The sequence below is a fragment of the Bufo gargarizans genome, chromosome 4 (genome assembly GCF_014858855.1).
Source record: "Bufo gargarizans isolate SCDJY-AF-19 chromosome 4, ASM1485885v1, whole genome shotgun sequence".
NCBI lineage: Eukaryota > Metazoa > Chordata > Amphibia > Anura > Bufonidae > Bufo > Bufo gargarizans.
In genome coordinates, this window is record NC_058083.1 from 139,610,044 (window position 1) to 139,634,578 (window position 24,535).

General features: G+C 45.2%; 1 protein-coding gene across 5 annotated transcripts in view; it reads right to left on the bottom strand.

Annotated features, from left to right (window-relative positions):
- The window catches only part of DOCK10 (dedicator of cytokinesis 10), a 362,682-nt gene that overhangs the window by 161,822 nt on the left and 176,325 nt on the right, over positions 1-24,535 (bottom strand). For all 5 annotated transcript variants that reach the window (XM_044290306.1, XM_044290309.1, XM_044290308.1 and 2 more), the window contains exon 3: positions 4,039-4,128. In XM_044290306.1, the coding sequence (XP_044146241.1) occupies positions 4,039-4,128 (90 nt within the window). The remainder of the gene's footprint in view (positions 1-4,038; positions 4,129-24,535) is intronic.

The following is a 24,535-nucleotide window of genomic DNA, read 5'->3' on the forward strand; positions in this document are numbered from 1 at the left end:
AGTACTCTGTTGGTCCCTGGTCTGTTTCTGTCTGTGTCCTGTTTACAAGATGTCCCGGAGGTCTGCCTTGGGACCCCGGCATGTGACACACCGACACAATCTGTGACAATTTAAATGGGAGCGGTCATGCACCATGTCTGTGTGTAGCCCTAGACTTCTCTCATGTGAACAACTCCTTTCATTTCTAGGCAGGGGCGTAAACTAAAGACTCACAGCCTGATGCAAAATTTCATTTTGGGCCTCCCAGCATAACATCTCTTCATGCTTGTTAGCTGCAGCCTGTCCGTACAGTTTAATGTTTGGTAACTGGAGAAGGCTTACACACCTGGTAAGCACTGGACCAGGAGTGGCGGGAAATCTGTCAGGATGAGTGTCTCTTCTCTAATTTTTCTATCCCCATTTGAGTCCCTTCTAAAGAATTTTTGCCCCCTGGATAATCCTTCCAAAGCAGTTCTTCACCTTCCTGAGGTTTTTTTCAGACCACCCCAAGTGCAGCTAGACTTGCAGTGGTGAGCATACTGATCCCCACCGTTGGGTTCTGGCTCCATCACTCCCCCTTGAACGCCGCAGGTCCTGGGTCTACTTGTGTCAACATCCTGTTTTGACGTAGGTCATGTGACTGCCACAACCAACGACCCAATGACTGGCCGCAGTGGTCCCTTTACCCGTGTCAAACAGGATGTTGCCGAGAAACCTGCAGTGGAGCGTGAACCCAGTGGCAGAGATTAGGTAAGTATGTAGGCCACGCGGGGGGGAGTCTGAAAAAAATGAACAGAAAGGTAAACAACCCCTTTAATGATTATATTCAGCTGTTTTTATTCTTCTTCCAAAGTATCTAAAATAAGAAAAAGCTGAAGCAATTCAGCAGATGCCCTTCTATAGACATGTAAATGTCTGCATTGAGAGCACCAACACATCTAGTCAACAGACCCATCTTCTTTCTAACCTCCAGACCGTAGACTAGCCCGTACAAGGATTGACCTGCACAGGAGCTGCAGGCACAAAATGGCAGGATATTTTTCAGACTATTTGTGAAGCTGATTCATTTTTATATTTTGGATTGACTGCAAAAAAAAGATTGGAGGCATTCTTATTGTATATTCATATGTGGCAGACGTCAGACATTTCTGCGACAGAAAATCTGTTTCATTTATTGGAATGGCAATGGTTTTGCAATATGTACGTGGTTTTCTGCAAGTCCAATTTATTTGAATCAGACAGTCAAAAGAAATTTCAGCAGCTAATCTGCTGCATCTGAATATACTCTACCAGATAGCTGCGAGGCATATAGTGCAGACAATAAAGAGACTTGGCAAGTTGAAAAGGGATTTCTGGAAGTAAAATACTGATGACCTATCCTTTGTTTGAAGAGGCTGCAGCTCTCCAGGGAACTCCGTGGCCTCTCCAGGGAACTCCGTAGCCTCTCCAGGGAACTCCGTAGCCTCTCCAGGGAACTCCGTAGCCTTCCTTACATGTCCTAGGTGCAAGTGAATGAGCCTGGCCTGCAATACCAAGCGGAGCCACTATACAATGTACAGTGCTGTGCTTTGTATGCTGTGAGCTGATTGGTGGGAATGCCAGATGTCAGACCCCCAGATCAGATATTGATGACCTATGCTGAGGACAGACCATCAATATTGTATGTAATCCTGGAAAACTCCTTCAATGCAAATGTGGGGTAAGTCTTCAGCGTTGATTCAGAAGCATCCAAATTTACAAAGAGAGTTGTCAAAACAACTTACTTTTGAATCACGGCCCTCAACTTCCTAAATATCAGCCAGCCAGATAATCACATGATGCATACTGCATGATATGTATACCTCACGCCTTGGTGGTTCCACACAGTATATCTGTATTGGGAAGCTTTTACTCCCTCTGTACAGTATTCTTCTGCAGATCACAGCTCGCCATCAGAGATAAATATAACAGCGTGGAGGATCGTCGCTCTACCTCTGACCCCAGAGATGGGTTATAATGGGAATACAGGTAAACTACAGGGATATTATAACATGAGGTAATGCTTGGAGAGCACTGTACACGTGAGGCAGCCCTTTGTCTGCTTTGACTTTGTGGTCTGCTAGAATAATGCAGATTTTATGGTCGGCTACGGTTGATATCAGATTGTTCTGTCCTCTCTGTCTGCCAATGCTCCCTTTGTTGATGTCAACACATTTATATGTCTTGCCCACAATAACCAGCCATTGCTATTTTCCAGCTCCAGCTCGGAATACATGCATTTCTCTCATCCTGCTTACTGAAAGGAAGGAAAAGCACGTTTATACACATCTCTACCATAATGAATAAATGCACCCATAAGCTAGTGAATGATGGGGTTGGATCTCCTTCATCTGTGTATTAAAGGGGTGTTTCAAGATTCTTATATTGGTGATCTGTCCTCAGGATGGGTCATCAATATCTGATCATGGGGGGACAATTCTTGGCACCCCCGCCGATCAGGTGTTTGAGGAAGCAGTGGCGCTCCCGTGAGAACTGCAGCCTCCCCCCAGTCCAATGATGTCACATACTTTGATCCCATTCAAGTGAATGCGGCAGGGCTACAATACTAAGCACAGCCGCTATACAATGTACGGTGCTGTGCTTGGTGAGCTGCGGTGCTCACTGGTGCTCCGATGCATGTCATGGGGCCTTCAAACAGCTGGTTAGCAGGGGTGCCGGAGTTGAACCCCCTGCAATCAGATATCGATGACTTATCCTGGGCTATAAGTCATTGATATAGGAGTCACAGAAAAACCCTTTAAGGAATCTGCACATCTCTACTGTGAAATAAATGTATTGATTTGGGGGGGTACTATCTCTCCTGGGGGAGAAAGCGCCTTAATCGGCATGAGGAGACTTATAGGCCATACATGTTCCTCTGGAATTCTGGGAAGAAAGGGATGCCTCATTAGAGACATTGACTTATAGGATAGCCGCCTTACATCTGGTGGCATTAGAGTCAGGCCCCCTGCACACGAACATGTGCACCCTGCGGTCATGCTGCGGCCCGCAAAATGCAGGCCGCAATGCACGAACACAGTCCGTGGGGCAGCCGCAGCGGATCACGGACCCATTCACTTGAATGGGTCCACGATCTGGCCGTTCCGCAAAAACATAGGACATGTTCTATCTTTTTGCGAAACGGAAGTACGGGACGAAACCCCATGGAAGCACTCCGTAGTGCTTCCGTTCCGTGCCGCATCTCCGGATTTGCGGACCCATTCAAGTGAATGGGTCCGCATCCATGATGCGGAATGCCCACGGAACAGCACCCGTGTATTGCGGATCCGAAAATGTGGTCCGCAATACGGCAACGGGAAGCACACGTTCGCATGCAGGTGGCCTCAGATCTTGTTAGGAACTCATTTGCATCCCTTTCTTCCCATAAATGTTTTCTGCATGAAGATTTAGTTAACCCCGAGTAACTTGATGCTCCTTGGCCTGAGGCAAATTCTGTACTAACATTGTCTGAGTTGGCAGAGAGACCTTAGGGCATGAGCACTACCTCTGCACCCCCTACAGCCACGCAGCTGCTCCTGGCCGGTGCTTGACCAAAGAATGCATTGATTGGCAAGTTGCAACCGTGGTTCCAGAATCTTAGAAAATACAACACTGCCACCCCATTCAGTTCAATGGCAGCCCTGCTACACCGTGATCCTTACTCGTGCAGTAGGCATTGTGGCCACGATCGCCATGTAGCCCCAGCCTAAATGACAGAGGCTTATAGAAATGAATTGGGTTTGTTTTCCTTTATGCACAGGAAGTATTGGCCTGTGAATGTACAATCTAGAAGCTCATGGATTCTCATTCACAGCAGAACTGTTTGTACTTATGCTCTGCGGCTTATTAATTACTGACGTGCAGAGATCTGAAGGAAATGTCCTCGATTCTCCTCCTTTTTTTTTTTTTACACATTATGTTCATGTTTTGCACAATATTTTGAACCTGGAAAACCAGGACGATACAAAATATCACTATTAAAGTGTATATGGGTCATACACAGTAGCTGTGGCTTCTTCTATAGGAATTCATCATAGTTACCTCTTTGACCAATAAGTGTTCAGCCTTCTGTTCGGCATCTTCGGGTACAGTAGAATACACCGTTTCAATGCCCAGGGGGATCGTTTCCACCTGTTGACGTAAAATGGGTAGAGTGAGTAAAATATGAACAGAACGTGTCTCAGGAGCCCCACGAGCCTCTCCTGTCCCCTGCGCGAGGCCCTGTAGATTAGCTGCACCTCGTAACTTTTTTTAGTTTTTGTTTTAAAAGTCTGGAATCTCTGATGCAGGCCGAGGAGGATCTTTAGAAAATGCACCATTTTATGTGATGGCCAAAACTAAAAACATTCTTAAAAATAGTTCAAGTGAAATTCTACAATTGCCGCTATTTGCTAGACATATACTGGACGGTTTCCTTTTCATTATATTGCCTCATAAACATGAACGCACCCTTTGTAAGGTTACTTTCACATCTGCGCTTTGTATTCTGGTTTCGAGATTCAGCAGAGGATCTCAAAACCGGAGCAAAACGCTTTCGTTCAATTTAATACATCAGGATCAGCATCCGTTCCGATGCGGCTGTATTAAATCAAAACTGAACATACCGGATCCAACACTAAAAATAATGTAAGTCAATGCGTGACGGATCTGGCACCATTGATCTGGTATGTTCTGCTTCACAGACCAGACACAAGAACCGCAGCTTGCAGTGGTTTTGTGTCCGGTCACAAAACGGAACAGAATGCATCCTGATCTGTTTTGTCTTCACTGGCAATGCATGGGGGACAAAACAGAAGCGTTTTGCTCCGGTTTTGAGATCCTCTGCCGGATCTCAAAATCAGAATACAAAGCGCAGGTGTGAAAGTAGCCTAAGTTATATCGCTAAAAAGAAAAGGCGAGATCAGAAAATAATCACATCGGCAGGGGTGGATTGGCCATAGACCTTACAGGGAAATTTCCTGGTGGGCCGATGCCCAGGGGGGCGCTTGAGTCCTCCAAACAGACGGCCCATGGAAGTTTTTGGTAATGTATTTTGTACTGCTGGCAGTATTTTGTGATGAACTGTGGTATTTGGCTCTGTTGGGGTGGTATAATATGTCACATTATGGTATTGCTGGCCCCACCTACTTGTGTTGGCCCTTATTTTAATCAATTAATCAAGGCCATTTTTATTATATTTTTTCAGGGCCACTTTAAGTTCCCAGTCCGCCCCTGCACGTCGGTCACGCCAGCCTCCATTTTAATCAATTTGGACCCGATTACAAAACAAGGCCATTTTTATTATTTTTTTCCAGGGCCACTTTAAGTTCCCAGTCCGCCCCTGCACGTCGGTCACGCCAGCCTCCATAACAACTGGAGGATTTCTCTCTGGTAAGGTCTAAGAATCAATGGTTTACGCTTTAGAAATCTTGAAGTGGACTGGTCATATCTCCTGACATGTCTGATTTAGTAAATCCCTCCATTCCTCATGAGATAAAAGTCCAGAAGCACATTTTACTAGAACTTTGCAGCATGCTATTTCACTGTTATTCCTCCTTGAAATGTGTGGACAATGGACAACCAGAAGTTACCATTCCCCTTTTTAATAAGGGAAGAAGTGTACACAGATCTCACAGCGCCCTCGCTATTGGAACGCCTGACCCATCCACTTTCCCAGTATGCATGTGTCAAACACTCCCAAGGAGTGATGGAAAACATATTCAGTGCCCTTACCTTAGTGCATGTTCACTCATAGTGTTTTTTATGTCTTTTTTTCAGGTGTTTTGCATTGTTGTTGTTTTTTTAAATGACATGATTTTTTTTAACCACTTAAGGACCACAGGTTTATACCCCCCTAGTGACCAGGCCCTTTTTTACAAATCGGCACTCCACAACTTTAGCGGTTTATTGCTCGGTCATGCAACTTACCACCCAAATGAATTTTACCTCCTTTTCTTCTCACTAATGGAGCTTTCATTTGGTGGTATTTTATTGCCGCTGACATTTTTACTTTTTTTGTTATTAATCGAAATTTAACGATTTTTTTGCAAAAAAATGGCATTTTTCACTTTCAGCTGTAAAATTTTGCAAAAAAAAACGACATCCATATATACATTTTTCGCCAAATTTATTGTTCTACATGTCTTTGATAAAAAAAAAATGTTTGGGCAAAAAAAAAAATGGTTTGGGTAAAAGTTATAGCATTTGCAAACTATGGTACAAAAATGTGAATTTCCGCTTTTTGAAACGGCTCTGACTTTCTGAGCACCTGTCATGTTTCCTGAGGTTCTACAATGCCCAAACAGTAGAAAACCCCCACAAATGACCCCATTTCGGAAAGTAGACACCCTAAGGTATTCGCTGATGGGCATAGTGAGTTCATAGAACTTTTTATTTTTTGTCACAAGTTAGCGGAAAATGATGATGATTTTTTTTTTTTTTTTTTTTTCTTACAAAGTCTCATATTCCACTAACTTGCGACAAAAAATAAAAAATTCTAAAAACTTGCCATGCCCCTCACGGAATACCTTGGGGTGTCTTCTTTCCAAAATGGGGTCACTTGTGGGGTAGTTATACTGCCCTGGCAATTTAGGGGCCCAAATGTGTGAGAAGAACTTTGCAATCAAAATGTGTAAAAAATGCCCTGCAAAATCCGAAAGGTGCACTTTGGAATATGTGCCCCTTTGCCCACCTTGGCATCAAAAAAGTGTCACACATCTGGTATCGCCGTACTCAGGAGAAGTTGGGGAATGTGTTTTGGGGTATCATTTTACATATACCCATGCTGGGTGAGAGAAATATCTTGGCAAAAGACAACTTTTCCCATTTTTTTATACAAAGTTGGCATTTGACCAAGATATTTTTGTCACCCAGCATGGGTATATGTAAAATGACACCCCAAAACACATTCCCCAACTTCTCCTGAGTACGGCGATACCAGATGTGTCACACTTTTTTGCAGCCAAGGTGGGCAAAGGGGCACATATTCCAAAGTGCACCTTTTGGATTTCACCGGTCATTTTTTACACATTTTGATTGCAAAGTTCTTCTCACACATTTGGGCCCCTAAATTGCCAGGGCAGTATAACTACGCCACAAGTGACCCCATTTTGGAAAGAAGACACCCCAAGGTATTCCGTGAGGGGCATGGCGAGTTCCTAGAATTTTTTATTTTTTGTCACAAGTTAGCGGAAAATGATGATTTTTTATTTTTTATCTTTTTTCCTTACAAAGTCTCATATTCCACTAACTTGCGACAAAAAATAAAAAATTCTAGGAACTCGCCATGCCCCTCACGGAATACCTTGGGGTGTCTTCTTTCCAAAATGGGGTCACTTGTGGCGTAGTTATACTGCCCTGGCAATTTAGGGGCCCAAATGTGTGAGAAGTACTTTGCAATCAAAATGTGTAAAAAATGGCCGGTGAAATCCGAAAGGTGCACTTTGGAATATGTGCCCCTTTGCCCACCTTGGCATCAAAAAAGTGTCACACATCTGGTATCGCCGTACTCAGGAGAAGTTGGGGAATGTGTTTTGGGGTATCATTTTACATATACCCATGCTGGGTGAGAGAAATATCTTGGCAAAAGACAACTTTTCCCATTTTTTTATACAAAGTTGGCATTTGACCAAGATATTTTTGTCACCCAGCATGGGTATATGTAAAATGACACCCCAAAACACATTCCCCAACTTCTCCTGAGTACGGCGATACCAGATGTGTCACACTTTTTTGCTGCCAAGGTGGGCAAAGGGGCACATATTCCAAAGTGCACCTTTCGGATTTTGCAGGGCATTTTTTACACATTTTGATTGCAAAGTTCTTCTCACACATTTGGGCCCCTAAATTGCCAGGGCAGTATAACTACGCCACAAGTGACCCCATTTTGGAAAGAAGACACCCCAAGGTATTCCGTGAGGGGCATGGCGAGTTCCTAGAATTTTTTATTTTTTGTCGCAAGTTAGTGGAATATGAGACTTTGTAAGGAAAAAAGAAAAAAAAAGAAAAATCATCATTTTCCGCTAACTTGTGACAAAAAATAAAAAATTCTAGGAACTCGCCGTGCCCCTCACGGAATACCTTGGGGTGTCTTCTTTCCAAAATGGGGTCACTTGTGGCGTAGTTATACTGCACTGGCAATTTAGGGGCCCAAATGTGTAAGAAGTACCTTGCAATCAAAATCTGTAAAAAATGGCCGGTGAAATCCGAAAGGTGCACTTTGCAATATGTGCCCCTTTGCCCACCTTGGCAGCAAAAAAGTGTCACACATGTGGTATCGCCGTACTCAGGAGAAGTTGGGGAATGTGTTTTGGGGTGTCATTTTACATATACCCATGCTGGGTGAGAGAAATATCTTGGCAAAAGACAACTTTTCCCATTTTTTTATACAAAGTTGGCATTTGACCAAGATATTTTTCTCACCCAGCATGGGTATATGTAAAATGACACCCCAAAACACATTCCCCAACTTCTCCTGAGTACGGCGATACCAGATGTGTGACACTTTTTTGCAGCCTAGATGCGCAAAGGGGCCCAAATTCCTTTTAGGAGGGCATTTTTAGACATTTGGATCCCAGACTTCTTCTCACACTTTCGGGCCCCTAAAAAGCCAGGGCAGTATAAATACCCCACATGTGACCCCACTTTGGAAAGAAGACACCCCAAGGTATTCAATGAGGGGCCTGGCGAGTTCCTAGAATTTTTTTTTTTTTGCATAAGTTAGCGGATATTGATTTTTTTTTTGTTTTTTTCCTCACAAAGTCTCACTTTCCGCTAACTTAGGACAAAAATTTCAATCTTTCATGGACTCAATATGCCCCTCACGGAATACCTTGGGGTGTCTTCTTTCCGAAATGGGGTCACATGTGGGGTATTTATACTGCCCTGGCTTTTTAGGGGCCCTAATGCGTGAGAAGAAGTCTGGAATATAAATGTCTAAAAATGTTTACGCATTTGGATTCCGTGAGGGGTATGGTGCGTCCATGTGAGATTTTATTTTTTGACACAAGTTAGTGGAATATGAGACTTTGTAAGAAAAAACAAAAACAAACAAAAAAATTCCGCTAACTTGTGCCAAAAAAAATGTCTGAATGGAGCCTTACCAGGGCGGGGGGGGGGGGGGGGGTGATCAATGACAGGGGGGTGATCAATGACAGGGGGGTGATCACCCATATAGACTCCCTGATCACCCCCCTGTCACTGATCACCCCCCCTGTAAGGCTCCATTCAGACATCCGCATGATTTTTTACGGATCCATGGATACATGTATCGGATCCACAGAACGCATGCGGACGTCTGAATGGAGCCTTACAGGGGGGTTATCAATGACAGGGGGTGATCAGGGTAATCAGGGTGATCACCCCCCTGTCACTGATCACCCCCCCTGTAAGGCTCCATTCAGACATCCGCATGATTTTTTACGGATCCATGGATACATGTATCGGATCCACAGAACGCATGCGGACGTCTGAATGGAGCCTTACAGGGGGGTTATCAATGACAGGGGGTGATCAGGGTAATCAGGGTGATCACCCCCCTGTCACTGATCACCCCCCCTGTAAAGCTCCATTCAGACATCCGCATGATTTTTTACGGATCCATGGATACATGTATCGGATCCACAGAACGCATGCGGACGTCTGAATGGAGCCTTACAGGGGGGTTATCAATGACAGGGGGTGATCAGGGTAATCAGGGTGATCACCCCCCTGTCACTGATCACCCCCCCTGTAAGGCTCCATTCAGACATCCGCATGATTTTTTACGGATCCATGGATACATGTATCGGATCCACAGAACGCATGCGGACGTCTGAATGGAGCCTTACAGGGGGGTTATCAATGACAGGGGGTGATCAGGGTAATCAGGGTGATCACCCCCCTGTCACTGATCACCCCCCCTGTAAAGCTCCATTCAGACATCCGCATGATTTTTTACGGATCCATGGATACATGTATCGGATCCACAGAACGCATGCGGACGTCTGAATGGAGCCTTACAAGGGGGTTATCAATGACAGGGGGTGATCAGGGTAATCAGGGTGATCACCCCCCTGTCACTGATCACCCCCCCTGTAAAGCTCCATTCAGACATCCGCATGATTTTTTACGGATCCATGGATACATGTATCGGATCCACAGAACGCATGCGGACGTCTGAATGGAGCCTTACAGGGGGGTTATCAATGACAGGGGGTGATCAGGGTAATCAGGGTGATCACCCCCCTGTCACTGATCACCCCCCCTGTAAGGCTCCATTCAGACATCCGCATGATTTTTTACGGATCCATGGATCGGATCCACAAAACGCATGCGGACGTCTGAATGGAGCCTTACAGGGGGGTTATCAATGACAGGGGGTGATCAGGGTAATCAGGGTGATCACCCCCCTGTCACTGATCACCCCCCCTGTAAGGCTCCATTCAGACATCCGCATGATTTTTTACGGATCCATGGATACATGTATCGGATCCACAAAACGCATGCGGACGTCTGAATGGAGCCTTACAGGGGGGTTATCAATGACAGGGGGTGATCAGGGTGATCACCCCCCTGTCACTGATCACCCCCCCTGTAAGGCTCCATTCAGACATCCGCATGATTTTTTACGGATCCATGGATACATGTATCGGATCCACAGAACGCATGCGGACGTCTGAATGGAGCCTTACAGGGGGGTTATCAATGACAGGGGGTGATCAGGGTAATCAGGGTGATCACCCCCCTGTCACTGATCACCCCCCTGTAAAGCTCCATTCAGACATCCGCATGATTTTTTACGGATCCATGGATACATGTATCGGATCCACAGAACGCATGCGGACGTCTGAATGGAGCCTTACAGGGGGGTTATCAATGACAGGGGGTGATCAGGGTAATCACCCCCCTGTCACTGATCACCCCCCCTGTAAGGCTCCATTCAGACATCCGCATGATTTTTTACGGATCCATGGATACATGGATCGGATCCACAAAACGCATGCGGACGTCTGAATGGAGCCTTACAGGGGGGTTATCAATGACAGGGGGTGATCAGGGTAATCAGGGTGATCACCCCCCTGTCACTGATCACCCCCCCTGTAAGGCTCCATTCAGACATCCGCATGATTTTTTACGGATCCATGGATCGGATCCACAAAACGCATGCGGACGTCTGAATGGAGCCTTACAGGGGGGTTATCAATGACAGGGGGGTGATCAGGGAGTGTATATGGGTGATCACCCGCCTGTCATTGATCACCCCCTGTAAGGCTCCATTCAGACGTCCGCATGTGTTTTGCGGATCCGATCCATGTATCCGTAAAAATCATGCGGACGTCTGAATGGAGCCTTACAGGGAAGTGATCAATGACAGGGGGTGATCAGGGAGTGTATATGGGTGATCACCCGCCTGTCATTGATCACCCCCCTGTAAGGCTCCATTCAGACGTCCGTATGCTTTTTGCGGATCCGATCCATGTATCCGTGGATCCGTAAAAATCATACGGACGTCTGAACGGAGCCTGACAGGGGGGGTGATCAATGACAGGGCGGTGATCAATGACAGGGGGGTGATCAGGGAGTTTATATGGGGTGATCAGGGGTTTATAAGGGGTTAATAAGTGACGGGGGGGGGGGGTGTAGTGTAGTGTTTGGTGCGACTGTACTGACCTACCTGAGTCCTCTGGTGGTCGATCCTAACAAAAGGGACCACCAGAGGACCAGGTAGGAGGTATATTAGACGCTGTTATGAAAACAGCGTCTAATATACCTGTTAGGGGTTAAAAAATTCGGATCTCCAGCCTGCCAGCGAGCGATCGCCGCTGGCAGGCTGGAGATCCACTCGCTTACCTTCCGTTCCTGTGAGCGCGCGCGCCTGTGTGCGCGCGTTCACAGGAAATCTCGGCTCACGCGAGATGACGCCAATCGGCGTTAGCGTAGCCTGGGAGAGCCGCCGCGATGACGCCTTTCGGCGTTACAGTTGCGGCAAGCGGTTAAGGAACATATTTTCAGTAAAAAAGCCTTCGAAAATGCCACCTTACCTATTAACTACAATAAAGTAGATCTCACTGAGAAAGGCCTCATGCACACGACCGTTGTTGTGTCCCGTGTCCATTGTTCCGTTTTCCGTGATTTTCTGCAGACCCATTGACTTTCAATGAGTCCGTGGAAAACTCAGCTAATGCACCGTTTGTCATCCGCGTCCGTGATTCCAATCTGTGAAAAAAATATGACCTGTCCTATTTTTTTTCACAGACAACGGTTCGCGGACCCATTCAAGTCAATGGGTCCGTGAAAAAACATGGAGGCACACAAGATTGTCATCCGTGTCCGCGCGTCCGTTTTTTTCCTATCATTTGCATGGCAAACTTGACTTAGATTTTTTTTTACTTTCCTTCATGTCTGGTGATCCTCCAAAAATAAAGGAAGACACACGGAAACAAAAACGGACACGGATCACGGAACAACGGAACCCCTTTTTGCGGACCGCAAAAAAATACTGTCGTGTGCATGAGGCCAAATATTCAGCATTATGAGAACATTTGGCTGACCCAATACCAGACAGTCCCTATAGATATCTATCATTTTTAGTAACCCAAAAAGTTTCTTCATTAGATTCCCTACGTGCCATGCTTCTGACAGCACTGATTCTATAGGAAGTGTTTTAGTAAGAAATCTCTGCCCGCCGTCCTCTGGTTTGCTGGGTGTTTCCGGTAATAGCAGTGACAGGAAAAGAATAAGAAGCCATTTCAGGATGCAGTGAAAGGTGAAATGAAGTCTCGGTAAACACTGAATGCAGAACAGAAAGTAAAAGTTTTGTAGATTAGTTTTAAGTTAACCCAAATTCGCCCCAAAAATATATTGAGGTTAATTTGCTTAAAAGCTGTTGTTCCCGCTGGCAGAACATAATAACGTTGAAGCCTACAAGCCTCCAGTGCTGCCATGTTATTTGCCTACAAGGCTGTGAAGGGTTTATGATGCGGTAGCTTAACACAATTACCAATGTCCTAGGGAAATTTATGGAATGGACTGACTTAACTCCTACGGCTACTATACATTTGAGGTAGGCACAGAACAATCTTAGAAGAACTGAAATAATCCAAGACATTTCATCACAAGACTTTCACAACAGCAGAGCAGTGGGAGGCATCTGTCAAGGACCACATACAATATCATTTCTCCTTTGTTCACTTTGATACAAAATAACATTAATTCGCTGATTATGTCTGTATGGCAGTGAAATAGTCCTGCGCAATGTTGATTGCCTAATGACTGCGCATGCACTCGCTGACTCAGCATTTGTCTGCGCATTTTTCACTCTGCTCTTTCAATGGTCAATTGTATATTTTGTGTGAGTGACTGCATATATATAAGTGCCTTCCTAAATATGGTATCTTGCACTGACATACATTCTGGAAAAATGAAAATGAGCAAATTATTGAGCAATGAGTAATTATCACTGATCTGTGGTTACAGGCAATCATTCAGGTGTATGCGTCTCTGGGATGAGGAGGGTTAAGACTAATACCTAGAATGAGCTGACAGAGGGCAGATGCCATACAAATTGCTAATTTGAACCAATGTTTCAAATTCCGAATGAAAAATAAGCGGTTTGAAAAACTGATTCCATAATTTGCTGGACATTGGCACAATCATCGGGGAGGATGATGGGTTTCCCACTGGGAAGCGTCACTGTTGCCTACCATGGCTCTCCTGTCCTGAACATTGTGAGTGAGCGGTATTTACATGTAGTGATAGTGAACAATCCCTTTAATGCACACACAATCATTTACAGATGTTGTCCTATCAAGACAACCCCTGTCTATGTCCTATAAAGGCCTATGAAAGTCATACAGGACTTGGGGCTCCCCTACATGAGCCAGAGAGGAGAGCAGCCATATACTCTGACGAGCAAAAGGGTAACAATGTTTAGAACATTTGACTTTCAGGCTCCATATCTCACCATCCACTACAGCTTTGAATGTGAGACTACAATCATTTTATAGACAATCATCTTGGCTATCTTATACATAAATTGGAATTGCAACTATTTATCATATAATTAGTTATGCAGAAAATTTTAATTTTTATTATTTTGTTAGTATTTTATAAATCCACCTTTTGACTTTCAACACTGCCTGAATCCTTCTGGGCATGCTTTTGATCAGATTTAAGCATGTCTCAACCAATATTTGTCCTCAGGTGTCTTCTACCCATTCCCAATATTGGTGCATACTGGTCGACTCACTTGTCTACGAATACAGCTTTTTCTTCATCTCTACCCACAAGTGTTTGATTGGGTTGAGGTCTGGGGACTGTGGGGGCCAATCCAGCACTTCTACTTCATTGTCATTTCTTCGCTAATCTCGGTGTATGCTTCGGGTCGTTGTCCTGCTGGAACACTATGCTGTCCTTTTCATATCCATAGTACTCGAGTGTACAAAGTACGTCATCTTGTAGGATACTCACATATAGCTCAGCATTGAGACCACCATTTATCCTGGTCAAGTATTCGACTCCTTTGGCTGTGAAACAACCCCATATCATTAGACTTCCTCCACCGAACTTGACAGTTCCTTCAATTTATCGATTCATTAGCCCCATTTTCCCTTTTTTCTTCCAGACCCATTTGCACCCTTCAGAGCCCAGTCTATTGACTTTCATCTCATTGCTCCAAAAAAACGTTTCCAATCTTCTACTGTCCACTGTTTGTACTTTTTTGCAAACTCAAGCCGACCCTTCTCATTACGATACTCGAGGCTTCTTCACATTTTTTTGGGCCACTGTTCCAGACTGTGTAATGTGCTTCGCATGGTGCTTGCATGGACGTCTGTGATCTCACTATTACAAAGCATACAAGCCACCTCCACTGCCAGATCGTGCCAGAACTCAAAGACCTTTGGATGAGCTGACTTGTCGACTCCAATATTTTGCCTGGACGTCCACCTCTTAGCTTTGGGATGGATGGACGGACTTCATTTCGCATTCTTCCAACTGTCATGGCACTCACATGATGCAGTTTGGCAATTTTCTTAGCCAATATGCTGCTATCGATGAGCTGGATGATGCTGTTTCTCTTTTCTTGGGAAATCTTCATGGCTGCCCCTGGATTCAAAACAGTGACCTTTCACTTGGGAATGAACCTAATATCACACTGAGCTATTAGGAAATGTGAGAACAGGTTGTAATTTGTAGTATACAAGAAGAAAAAGATTGTTCCACCAGGAGCAAAACAGTAACAATGCAGTTATATGAAAAGAATCTGCAAAATGAATCATATGCTAAATAGTTGCAAGTCAAATTTATGCATTATATAGCAATATAGCAAAGAGGATTGTAGTCTCACGTTCAAAGCTGTAGTGGATGGTGAGATATGGAGCCTGATAGTCAAAAGTTCTAAACATTGTTACCCTTTTGCTTGTCAGTGGCTACATTCACACGAACATATTTTTTTTCTGAGTCCGTTCAGTTTTTTTGCCAGTAGGATGCAGACCCATTCATTTCAATGGGTCCGCAAAAAAATGGGTCCGCATCTGTATGTCCGTTCCGTAGCCCCGCAAAAAAAAAATAGAATATGTCCTATTCTTGTCCGTTTTGCAGACAAGGATAGGCATTGTTACAATGAATCCGCAAAAAAAAAACTTTTTTTTTGCGGATTCACAAGTGAATGGGTCCGCGATCCGCATGCGGCTCCCCCACAGTCTGTGCCCATGCAATGCGGACCCCAATTTGCGGTCTGCAGCACGGGCACAGAGTCTTTACGTTCGTGTGCATGTAGCCTTATACTACATTTTCACTGTAATAGCTGTTGCAAGAAAAATGTACAGCATAGGGGTCCATTCACATGTCCGTATGTGTTTTGCGGATCCACAAAACACGGACACCGGCAATGTGCGTTCCGCACTTTGCAGATCGCACACTGCCGGCACTCTCATAGAAAATGCCTCTTTGAACGGAGCGGGAAAACAGAAATGGAAGGCATACGGTCTGTATACGGAACGCAAAAAACGGAACGGAAACGCAAAAAAATTTTTTTTTTCGTGTGCAAGAGGCCTTAATGTTGATCTCTTTGTGCATTTCCACTGCCTAAATATTGTTATAATTGCCCAGTACAGACTTCCCATTCCAAGCAGAAAGTAGACGAGAAAATCGAGATGTAAACGCCAAGAGAGCTGGCTCAGATGAAGTAATCTCTTAGTCTTAGGCCTCATGCACACGACCGTTGTGTGTTTTGTGATCCGCAAAACACGGATGGCGGATCTGCAAAACACAGACAGCCATTGATATAACTGCCTATTCTTGTCCGCAAAACTGACAAGAATAAGACAGGTTATATTTTTTTTGCGGACCAGGGAACGGAGCAACGGATGCAGACAGGAACGTTGCTCCGTTCCGTGGTCCGCCCAAAAAATATAACCTGTCTTATTCTTGTCCACATCTTTTGCGGCCCCATTGAAGTGAATGGGCCCGCACCCGAGCCACAAAAACTGCAGCTCGGATGCGGACCAGAACTACAGTCGTGTGCATGAGGCCTTAGCCTAACACACAGAATATTGACGGCACCAGGCAATCTTCAATATTCCATCTATGAATGCACATGAGCAAAGGAAGCGATCATCCTCTTCCATTTAAATCCATCCTCAAAGTAATACTGTAGCACCAGCATCCAACTTCTAAATGTCTTCTTTATTTAAGACAAAGCATAAGCATACACACAGGTAGAAGCAACCCACTGTTCTATTCCAGTCCACGACTTAACTAACAATGGGCTGAAATGTTGCTTGTACCTGTATATGTGCGGTGGTTTAACTAAAGATGCTGGGGCTACTTTATGAGGGTATCTTCTTAGTCTTTCAGAAACAGGTGTCGATAAGAATAAAATCTCCAAAAGTGACGCCATCGACTGAGTATGAGCTAGAGTATTCATTTGATGATAAGGTGTAGACCAAAACACTGCTAGAAAAATTATCCTTAGATTTCATTTTTTTTTTTTATCTTCTCAATACAACCAGTCCACAGAACCAACGTGCAGGACATGGTGTCAATAACTTCACTGGTCCTTTCCTTTATCACTACTGAACAAGTATATCAAACGTTCTAGGTGATAGAGAGAGATGACTATTGTGAAAAGATGGCTGTGTTATATCTGGCTGTACATCTTGACCTCACACTTCAGCTGAATCTCCTTGTCTTTCATACACTTGCAGAACAAGGAGAGAAGATTACAGCACATTCAGTTTCAGGCAGGTGCATTTTATTGTGGGATTCCCCAAGGTTTTTCAGTCTTCAGTGTGTCATTGCTTCCTATAAATATGCAAAAATATTAGATTCTAAGTAGCAAAGCTGTCATAACAAATGTTTGTACCTGAGGTAAGACAGCAAAAAGATCTTATTAGCAAGTGAGATTTCATTCTCAGCACCTCGAGATTTGTAAGTGCTTTCAAGTAAACCAGGGTATTTTATTTCAGGCATCAAATAAGAATACAGAAACACTGTATTAATGGTTGTTTTATACAAAACCCACCAAAATGTAACATCTCTTGGGGTACAATAGCTTCAGACTAACTAATCAGCCTAAACTTGATACCAAAAACATGCTAATCCACAGAATTCTAGAAGGTCACCATAACTTTCAAAAAGTTGCTACATGTCATTAGTTATAATGAACTGGTTCAGTTTCACATTAAGGGCTCATGCACACAACTGTGTGCAGGCCGGGTCCGTGCTGCAGACCACAAATTGTGGTCCGCAATGTACGCATACAGACTGTAGGGCTGCCGCATGCAGACCCTTTCACTTACATGGGTCCGCGATCCGCGTCCGACGGTCTGGAGCGGAGGCACGGACAGAAACCCCACAGAAGCACTCCGTAGTGCTTCCGTAGTGTTCCGTGCCTCCATTCCGCACCGACCTTCCGGATTGCAGACCCTTTCAAGTGAATGGGTCTGCATCCGTGATGCGGGGTGCACACGGCCGGTGCCCGTGTATTGCGGACCATTTGTTTGCGGGACGCAATACGGGCACAACCGCGCACCGGCCGTGTGCTTGAGCCCTAACTGATACAAATTAGTTTAGGTTACACTATTCACAATTGACTTTTTCAGGTGGCTGAAGATCTGGTTATGAATTGTATCTGGCCACAGTTTCCTGTAATTGGTCCTCCTGCTTCACAAACGCGTTTTGTTTAAACCTGATGATGCTGACCCTGTTTGGTCGACGTAAAGCTATGGTTTTGATTTTGGCTTGTTATTTTTTTGCTCTTTGATTCGGATTTGGTCCTAGTTGTGCCCATCTGTTTCTGACCTGGTCCGTCTGACTACTCTTTCACCTCCCTGATTAAGTCCTGTGCACTTAGGTTAGGCACCATCGCCCAGTTGGGGACCCCCATTTAGGGCAAATCGTCCAAGTAGGTAGGGACAGTGGTGTGGATGGAATTTCGGGCTGTGCTGTCTCCTACCTAATATGACAGAATGTGTTAATATTGGTGTCCACTGTTCCCTTTGTATTCAGTTGTAGGTCTTCTAGGTCAATATTCAGTTGTACAACAACCCAAAGCTTTCTCAGTGCTAGCTCTCAAATTCTGCCTATGTCTCTTGTCCCATCTATACATTGGGACCACATTTTTTGCTTTTCCTTACTTGACCTTCTTGTTGATTCTTGTCTGCTAGATTGCTAATGCAGGATGGGTACATACAGTATGTGCTATGAAGGCATGAGGCAGCGTAGCGTACCAGAAAAGTGTCTGGAAGTCTACTTTTAGTAATCTACTACTTATTAATATATAATACACATTTTTTTAGTAACTTTACTAGACATAAATATAGCTAAAATTTCACCTTATTTGCAAGTATAATGTACAGGGATATAGAGATACTGAAGCCGATTTACTAATATTGTCTACGATTTAGAGTAAACCTAGACTTGACAGTCTAAAAATGCACCAGATGTATCACAGTGACTGCTGAATGATAAATCTGATGCACCTTTAGACGGTCTACTATAAACCACCTACTAGTTGGCTAACTGGGCATTAGAATTTAGCTCCACAATTCTGCCACAATATTGCCACACATGCTTGCATCTTAATGGATAACTGTCGTATTATTATTTTTTGGGAGTATTGGATTGTGGTGATTAATATCTCCTTGGTGGCCCTATTTCAACTTTACACTGTGTATTCAATTACCCCTTAATTCCACAGTTTTGTTCCCTGTACTGCCTATTTTTACCTGTGCTTAAAATCAGGTTGCTAGGCATGGTCCGTCTATGTGTTGAAGGACGGAGGACGCAGAAGCAGGCAGCGTGCAAGGTCAGATTACAGACAGCCAGGGAGTGTAAGTAAATGATTAAAGCCAGGTCCTCCCCAGCAGCTGATAACAGTGCCTGGGCCGTGTGCACTTCTCCCTGTCCCTGCGCTTGGCAGACGCTCCCTCACTCAGCAGACTAGGACAATGCAGAGCTGAAGCAGCGCAGACCAGGGAAGGGAGATCTGCCGTCTGCTCAGTGTATAAATGAAAGCAACATGTGGTAAGAGGACCCCTTTGTGCTGCAGAAGATTAACCCTTTAGGGGGGAGGGCTCTGGTTACTGACACTTTTGGGGGGCTATTGTTACTGGCTAGTGAGGGCAGGCAGGATTAGCCTCAGGGTGAGGGCAGTGGCGGCAGTGGCGTCTCTAGCTTTAAAATTTTGGGGGGGCACACTGGGGGCCAGGACAAAAGTAGGGGGGGCAGCTATAACAACGATACATTTACATAAGTACGCTTAGAAATGCTGCGATACTTTACCCAATACCTAAAACCACAACAGGGAAGAAAAGTCCAGCTGTCTGTGGATGACACTTTTATATAGTGGGGGATCTGTGGATGACACTGCTATGGGGGGATCTGTGGATGCCACATACCGTATATAGCATCTTATGCTATATGTGTCATCCACAGATCCACCCCATAACAGTGTCATCCCCATTTCCCCCTCCATAACAGTGTCATCCACAGATCTCCCTCCTTATAACAGTGTCATCCACAGATCTCCCTCCCCGCCACTCACAGGAGTGTACATATATAACAAACATATTTCACATGAACACTTACAGTTACTTGGCTTGGCCCTTGGGGATCTCGGACGGCACTTCAACACTTGGCCGGGGGCTCGGCGGAGCTGATGTTGTGTTTTATCCTAATGAGAAAGATTTCATAATAAGGATTTGGAGAAGGGGCAGAGGGATAGCAGAGCAGGGAGAGGCTGGTGCTGCTACTAGGGGGTCATACCATGGGGGAGTAATAAAGCCCACCATAATGCCCCCCAGTAGAAATAATTCTCCTTATAATGTGACAATACCCCCTTTTGCCCCCAGTTGAGCTAATGTCCCCCATAATGTGCCAGTATAAAATACCCCTATATAGTGCCCCTAGTGAATGCCTCCATAGTGCTCCTCTCCCCCTTCCTGCTAGTGCCCCCCCATAATGTACCAGTATAAAATGCCCCATATATCGTGCCCCAGTAGATGCCCTCAGTGTCCCCCATAATTTGCAAGTATAAAATACCCCTTCTTAGTGCCCCCGTAGATGACTCCATAGTAATCCTCTCCCCCCTTCCCCATAGTACCCACCATAATGTGTCCCAGTTTAAAATGCTACTGTACAGAGCCCCCCATATAAAACACCCCTTCTTTGTGGCCTCAGTAGATGCCCCTATAGTGCCCACCAATAATGTGCCAGTAATAAGTGCCCTCAATAACGTGCCACTGCCAGTAACAAGAGCCCCCATCACGTGCCAGTAACAAGAGCCCATCACGTGCCAGTAATAAGCCCACCATCACGCGCCAGTAATAAGCCCCCCCATCATGTGCCAGTATTAAGCCCCCCATCATCATGTGCCAGTATTAAGCCCCCCCATCATCATGTGCCAGTATTAAGCCCCCATCATCATGTGCCAGTATTAAGCCCCCCATCATCATGTGCCAGTATTAAGCCCCCCATCATCATGTGCCAGTATTAAGCCCACCATCATCATGTGCCAGTATTAAGCCCCCCCATCATCATGTGCCAGTATTAAGCCCCCCCATCATCATGTGCCAGTATTAAGCCCCCATCATCATCATCATCATCATCATGTGCCAGTATTAAGTCCCCCCCCCCATTATCATCATGTGCCAGCCAGTATTAAGTCCCCCCCATTATCATCATGTGCCAGCCAGTATTAAGTCCCCACCCATTATCATCATGTGCCAGCCAGTATTAAGTCCCCCCCATCATCATCATGTGCCAGTATTAAGTCCCCCCCATCATCATCATGTGCCAGCTAGTATTAAGTCCCCCCCCATCATCATCATGTGCCAGCCAGTATTAAGTCCCCCCCATCATCATCATGTGCCAGCCAGTATTAAGCCCCCCCATCATCATCATGTGCCAGCCAGTATTAAGTCCCCCCCATTATCATCATGTGCCAGCCAGTATTAAGTCCCCCCCCCATTATCATCATCATGTGCCAGCCAGTATTAAGTCCCCCCCCATTATCATCATGTGCCAGCCAGTATTAAGTTCCCCCCCATTATCATCATGTGCCAGCCAGTATTAAGTCCCCCCCCCATTATCATCATGTGCCAGCCAGTATTAAGTCCCCCCCATTATCATCATGTGCCAGCCAGTATTAAGTACCCCCCCCCATTATCATCATGTGCCAGCCAGTATTAAGTACCCCCCCCATTATCATCATGTGCCAGCCAGTATTAAGTCCTCCCCCCCCATCATCATCATCATCATCATGTGCCAGTATTGTAATAAAATAAAAAAAACACTTATACTTACCTCAGTGTCAGCGATGCGATGCAGGCCTCTTCTGGCCTGTGTCCTGCGCTGTAAGGCTCAGGCGGCGTGATGACGTCATTGCGCCGCCTGCGCCGGCCTCTGATAGGCTGCCGGCCTAGTGCGCCGGCAGCCTATCAGAGGAAGGAGAGGGGACACACCTCTCTCTCCCCTGCACCGCCGCAGCACAGGCAGATTACAAGGGAGATGAGCGCAATGGAAGCGCTCATCTCCCTGTGCTTGACTGCGGCGGCGGCTCACTTGGCGGCGGGAACGGGGGCATTTTAGTTGGGGGGGCACATGGGGGGGCACAGCATGATGTAGGGGGGGCCGTGGCCCCCTCTGGCCCCCCCCTGGCGACGCCACTGAGTGGCGGCCATCTTAACTGAATAGTGAGATTGCAGTTTTATGCAGACTGGTTGCTAAGGGCTGAATCTTATTAAATATGGGGTAAGTCAGTATAATAGTAACTGATTCTGGAATATCATGTTATTAGTAACTACATATATGAAAATTTAAATTAGGGTCTAAGTGTGACAGTTATCCTTTAAGCCATTTCTGCTAGGCCATGTCCCCTTGTTGGACATCACAAATAAATCAAAACACCAGCATGTTGTTGGAAGTGGCAGAAACAGAGTCTAAAACACATAATACATCTGATATAGGGAATGTGTGCCATAGTCCTGTTGTCCTTGAGTGCTGACAGCGGAGGAATGGGCGGCAGTAGGAAAATCAGAAATAGTGATCTGGAATCCGTATCTGCAGCACCTCTCATTTAGGCTACCTTCACACTAGCGGTAGCCTTCTCCGGCAGGTTGTTCTGGCGGTTGAACAGCCTGGCGGATCCGTGCTGCTGCTAGTGCATGCGTGCCGCAGAGGTCCGCTCCGGCCCCATTGACTATAATGGAGGCGAGCTGGAGTTCTGGCGGCCGGAATAAAACTAAAACATGTCAAGCAAGGGTTATAGCTATTAATCTTTCATATAGTAAAGATTTATTGTAAGAAAACTGAAGACGTCCCCTGCACCAAATGATAGGTTTGTTGTCTGCAGCATGAAGTAATATTTATAATAGAGGTCAGAACGTTCTGGCTCCACAGATCCTACAAAATACTCTGCAGATTGATTTTATATATTGATGGAGCAAAGACTGCTGCCTAAAAATAATGAGTTTAAACTTATTAAGCTTCCATGCAGTCTTGATTATGTGAAGAATACAGATCTGAGTACATGTCCTTATTGTATGTTAAACAAGAGACCGAGTTGTTTGTCATATACCTAAACAAAAACACAGTCTGTGTATGGGTCTACCGGGGCTCTCCTGACCTTTACAGACTGATTCATAGTAATTTATGACACCGTCAGTCTCTATCGGATCACAGTGCTATTGATAAAGTGAGTAAACGGCAATAGTCCTGCGATCAGATGGGAACACACGGACTATCTAACGCAAGCGGTGATTCAGGGTACTGCAACATCAAGAAGCTACAATACCCTGCACCGCTGGTACTAAATGAATGGTGTGAAGGTGGATGGTCCAATGTAAATAATGAAGAGACCACAGCATGTGGTTTACCGTGGTCTCTAGGACAGCCAATTGACTTGGACATCCACTGATCTGATATTGATAGCCTATTCAGAACTTTAAAAAAAACCTGGTCGTGATTTGGTTGGATAGCGGCCGAGCTGCAGTCAGGAACTGTGCGGCCAATTAGCCTGCAGCTGCATTTTATTTAAAGGGGTATGGCCATCACAGACAATGGGGGCATATCGCATATCGCTCACCTCTGGGACCCGCACCTACAATGAGAACAGAGCCAGGAAATGAACGGAGGGCGCACTGAGCATGTGCAGCCGCCCTCTATTCATTTCTATGGGGCCGCCAAAAATAGCTGAGTGCTGGCTCGGCCATTTCCGTCTGCCCCATAGAAATGAATTGTAGCAGGGGCCGCGCGTGCGTTCCCATTCACTTCTATGGTGGTGGGTAGACCTCCAGCCACAGCTCTCCCCGCTCCGTTCTTGTTGTAGGGACCCGCACCTATCAGACAATTGGGTCATATCCTAGCGATATGCCCCCATTGTCTGAGATGGGAAAACCCCTTTAACTAATGCACTGTTTAGTCAGCCTTCATTGTTAATGGCCGCACAGCATTGAAGAAGCCAATAACGAAGACTTACTATATAGTGCAGTCTTTATTAGTTACATGAAGGGAAGCTGCGGCTTATTGGCCACGTGGTTCTTGACCGCAGCACGGCCGCAACCCGACCGGATCACGACCATGCCTTGTGGTCATACCCAAATATCTTTTAGGACAGCTTTTCATGATTTTCCACTAGGAAGTCATTTTTTGGATTTTTTTTTAATGATCAATAGTGATGTTTTTACCAATTTTACACTCAAAGGCCTGTTATATCAAAATGTCTAAGGCCTCGTTAATACAGAGGATTTTGACTTTGCTGCCATGGTTTTCTAATTTGAATGCTTGTGGTTTTTTCCCCACTGAATAGAGCTAAACAATGAATGCACACCCGCTGCAGCTTCTGGTCATGTCCTTTCTTGGGTTGGTCACAGCTTTAAATTGCAGGGGAAAAAAATGAAAGCGATGAGGTGGATTATGCACAGTCAACGCCGACGTATTCCTTGAGAAAGAGAATATAAGATATAAAGGAGAGACTTTTTCTTCCTGCCAGATCCAGCTTTGGCTCAAAAAACTGCCAGACAAAAACTCCAACAAAAACCTATGTGCGAACCCTCTATAAGGCCTCTTTCACACGACC